The sequence below is a fragment of the Nuphar pumila genome, chromosome 17 (genome assembly GCF_984573655.1).
Source record: "Nuphar pumila chromosome 17, dmNupPumi1.hap1.1, whole genome shotgun sequence".
NCBI lineage: Eukaryota > Viridiplantae > Streptophyta > Magnoliopsida > Nymphaeales > Nymphaeaceae > Nuphar > Nuphar pumila.
In genome coordinates this window covers 68,064,891-68,069,041 of record NC_143265.1, presented here as the reverse complement: position 1 = coordinate 68,069,041, position 4,151 = coordinate 68,064,891, and the positions used below count along the sequence as shown (strand labels likewise).

General features: G+C 44.0%; 1 protein-coding gene across 1 annotated transcript; it reads right to left on the bottom strand.

Moving 5' to 3' along the window:
- Positions 1-1,273: 1,273 nt before the first annotated feature.
- Positions 1,274-2,674, bottom strand: LOC149812109 (serine/threonine-protein phosphatase 7 long form homolog). Its single transcript, XM_089992982.1, has 3 exons — positions 2,504-2,674; positions 2,186-2,353; positions 1,274-2,092 (listed from the first exon to the last, which is right to left on the bottom strand). The coding sequence occupies exons 1-3, from the start codon at positions 2,672-2,674 to the stop codon at positions 1,274-1,276; spliced, it is 1,158 nt and encodes a 385-aa protein (XP_089849108.1).
- Positions 2,675-4,151: the final 1,477 nt, after the last annotated feature.

Genomic DNA, 4,151 nt, shown 5'->3' with positions numbered 1-4,151 from the left:
TTCGTTTCTTTGGTGCAGGAAGTCATTTCCTTCTCGTAGCTAGAGAGAAGAGACCTCTGAATAACTGCATCAATGGCTTGATCTTGTAGGCTTTGAAGAAGAGTTTCTAATCCAGGGTCAGGGAAACCATGAGAAGAAAGGCTTTGGATGACTTCCTCCCCCTTAGTGAATATTTCAACCATCTTGTCCATGCCAGTAGAAGCGAGGAAAGATAGGAAGGATTTTAGTTCTAGGCGAATTCTGTGCTCGGAGTGGTCGCCATCAGAAGTATTGCAGCCTACTTGATCCATCATGGCTTCTCTGCAACCTGGTTCTTTCTTCAGATAATCCTTTGGGCTTGCCTCCTGCACTGTAGTAGTAGCAATCCTCTGGCTTTCAGCAGAGACGGCGAGAGAGATGCTTGTTGCAGAACAGCCACCGGCAGACCGAATTGAAGAAAATTCTGTTGCAGAAGCTTTCTCTGAGTTGTTGATAACATTGTTGGCAGTGTTCGGTGATTCTGCATTGACGGTGTTGCTTCTTGATTTTGCACCGGCCGTTTTCTTCTTCTTGGCGCAAGTTGGTTTAGCCCTTCCCCCCTTCATTAACGTGAAAGATCGCTTTTTCCCCTTCGACCATTGGCAACAAGCCTTTCCCTCCTTAGCTAAAAACAGGGTTAGCAGAGTAAGTAGTGGGAGCGAGGAATGACACATGCAAGAAACTAAATTTTAACAAATGCATGAACTCATGAAGCATAAACAAAAAAGCCAGTAAAAATAACAATAATATTTTTACATTAAATGAATTTGAATCTTAGTTCACAAAAAGATTCATTATATATGTAACTCATATAATAAGAACATAAAATTGAAAAAAGAACACAAATATTTGAGCAGGAAAAAAGCCATTTCTAATGTCAAGGAAGTTCATTTTATACGGAAGAAGCAACCCTTGTCTTTTTAAAAAACAAAAACAAAATGAGCTTCCTAGAGATAGAGAAACATCAAATTGAAAAAGAAAAGGCACCATTCTTTCATCAAAAAGGCATCTCTAATATCGAGAAAGCTCATTTTTACACTAGAAGAAGCAAGCAAGGGTTATTTTCTTCAAAAACAAGCTTCTGATAAAACTTGGAAAGCGTTAAAAAACAGTGCAGTTTCACACTGCCAAAATGAGCTTCGGGGAAAGCAGTTATGAAAAGACTACCGTTCAGGCGATGCTCCGGGAAAGAGTGAAACAGGGATGGGATCTTCACCAGCTGCCGCAGCCACCACTCTGCACAAGCTTTTGTCATCTATCCCTCACGACCATCATCAGGAACAGGAAGCAAAGCGTTCTCTGTACCGTATCTATCATACTCCAGAAATGCTTGCTCAACGCCCACTTCCACATCGGTTTTTGGCACCACCCATTCTTTCATTAGGGGAATTCCTTGGTCGAGCCCAAACTGCCGAGCGACACGATGCGGGAAGTACCGCTCTACCAAGCCCACGCCTGCTATCCTGCAAGATCGGATGCACCTCATGAAGCACAACAAAGAAACACCCTTCACCGCTCGTCCCGCCTTCTTCCTAAACCACCACGGCGCCTCTCGTTCCGCCCCTGTGTACGCCCTCCATTTCACATGTTGGTGGTCGCGAATTCGCTCTCGCGCCTGCTCTAGTGTGCACTTGCTCTCAGCCTTGCAGAGCCATCGACACATCCGAACGTCTCCTTCCTCGAACTCGAAGCCATCGATTTGGGAAGCCAGCTGCGGGAAGTGCTCCCACGCCCATACCTGCAAGAAATGAACGGGAAAATAGGAAGCCACCGTGCCGGGCTGCTTCGAGCTCGCCACCCTGCGTTCGTAAATGAGGCAGAGCACGGCCGGAGCGAGCGCTACGGAGTGGCCTAGAGAGAGACGCACCGCCATTTCGAAGACTCCCCTCCTCACCCACTGCTCCCTCGAGCAGCAGATCACGCTGCGGCACAGCCACAGCACCAAGAACGCCTGGTTCTCTTGCATGGAAGGCTCCTCCTCTTCTTCTTCTTCCTTGCCTCGCGCCCACTCTTCCATCCACATAGCAAACGTCACCCTGCTTGAACCACGCCTAAGAAGCTTCTTGAATCGTTCCTTCAGTTCTTTGCCGGATTCTGCACTGTTGCTTTTGAAATTGTTGGGGTCCTCTCGAGCGAGCTCTCCAAGCAATGTGAGTCCCATCATCGCCAAATCTTCTAAGGTGATCGTTATCTCTCCCCACGGAAACACAAAGGTGTTGGTCTCCCAACACCATGCTTCAAACAAAGCCCTTATCACGTTGGTCTGGCACTTTATGTTCCCTAAGGATGCCTTCAAAGCCCCGTAGATCCCAACCTTGTTCCAACCTCCTCCGAACTTGGGTTCCAGTCGCCGGAACCAGTCGGACAGCCCGGGCAGCGGCCTCATTGCACCTTCTAACCTGCAATTTCTGGACCAATCTGCCATGCCGGACTTGATTTCGGCTTCGAGGGGTGGCATTTCCATCGACGTCTCAAACGCCGCAACCTCCTCTTCTTCTTCCACCTGTCCAACGGTTGGCTGTAACAGTTGGACTTCACCCTTCCAAACCTCACGCAGCTGTCGTAGGCCCACGTCGATGGTAGCCATGGTCGCCTTGGTTTTCCTGACATACTTGCTTTCTGCAACGACCTCCTCAACGTCTTGTTGCTCGTCCATCGTTGGCGCTAAATCTCGAGTTGGGGAGTGCTAATTCAATCCTGCATTGACATATAGGAGCAGAGGTCAGAGAGGTCGACTTCTTCGCGAATCTCATGCAAAGGCCATTTCACACTAGTTTATGGGTATGTTTGCCTTTTTGGTTGGTGAACTAACTACAGTTAGTACTTAACTGTGGTTATTTAGAGTGCCACTAAGTGGATGTTTGACGGTGGGTACGAAATTGAAAAGGAGAAAAATGCAGGAACTGTAAAAGGCTCTTTGTCTTTTGGGAAGTCAGTGCATTAAAAGACTTCCATTCCAATGTTAGGGTGGTGGACAGGCTTTCAGGTTTTCAAAGGAAACACCTGAAACTTGTGGGGGTTGGTGAGACAGCAGGTTGAGTATGAAGTACAATTTTGAAAGAGAATTTGGAGTGACAATCAATATCACAAAACTGTTGAATTGTAGTTGGGTTTTAGACAGTTCAAATTTGTATTTTAGTTGTGTTTGGGGCATTTTGGTTAATGTCTTGTGTAAATATTTTATGAATAAAGTTGGTATTTACATAATAACAACAATAATAATAATAATAATGTATAAGTAACATAGTCATGCTAATTTATTTATTTAATGTGTAATAAATATAATGAGACATGTTCAAGTAAGGTGGATAGGCACTACAAGAAACAGAGTTATGCGGGTAGTTGGTAAATGCATTAATGGGAAATTAAAATGGATTTTTGTGGTTAGCATCTAGTTATATGAGAAAAAGTCAAAAGTCATATTGATGGAATTAAAAGCATGTATAAACGCTATATATATACATTGTGAGTGTGATTTTCATGAGATAGAGTGAAGATGTGAGGAATAAAGAAGATTTTCCACTTTCTTCTCTTTGGTTTTTTTTTCTCTGGGTATTTTCTTCTTGATCAAGGGTAGCCATCGATCGGATTGGATTCCAAAAAAAAATCTATAAAAATACGCTCAATCATTTTTCTAGTTTGCATCATTAATTTTAAAAAATAAATTTTTGAATAGCACCAAAATTATGAAAAGTCAACTGCAGTCTTTACTTTCCTGGTAGAAGGACAGACCATATGAAGTTAGGGGTGTCAACAGGTCTGGTTTACCCAGACCCGACCCTAACCAAATCCTATAGGGTCCAGCTATGGTGATAAATAATAAGACCCAAGTCAGGATTCAAAGGTCCGATTAATAAATGGACCCAGATATAGTTTGTGAAATTTTATACCAGACCCCAACCCAACCCAAGTTCTGATTAAGACCCGCAATTTTTTAATGTAAAAATGATAAAAAATATAGTTTTACGGGGTTTGGTTCCTGCAGTTTTTATCGGGTCCGAGTATGGTTTTTCCTCTGAACCAGATACCATACCCGAAAAATCGGGTCCAAGTCTGGTACCACCTGGGTCCGAACCAAACCCGACCCGTTGACACCCCTGTATGAAGTCCTACACCACGTTGTGTTAAAAAAT

Excerpts from the sequence above, each read along its gene's own strand:
- LOC149812109 (XM_089992982.1), bottom strand. The coding sequence starts at position 2,674 with ATGGACGAGCAACAAGACGTTGAGGAGGTCGTTGCAGAAAGCAAGTAT. Across the intron at positions 2,354-2,503 it reads AGGTGGAAGAAGAAGAGGAG|TTCGGAGGAGGTTGGAACAA; the intron begins GTTGCGGCGTTT and ends CTGGAACCCAAG. Across the intron at positions 2,093-2,185 it reads CGATCACCTTAGAAGATTTG|GAACGATTCAAGAAGCTTCT; the intron begins GCGATGATGGGA and ends AAAGAACTGAAG.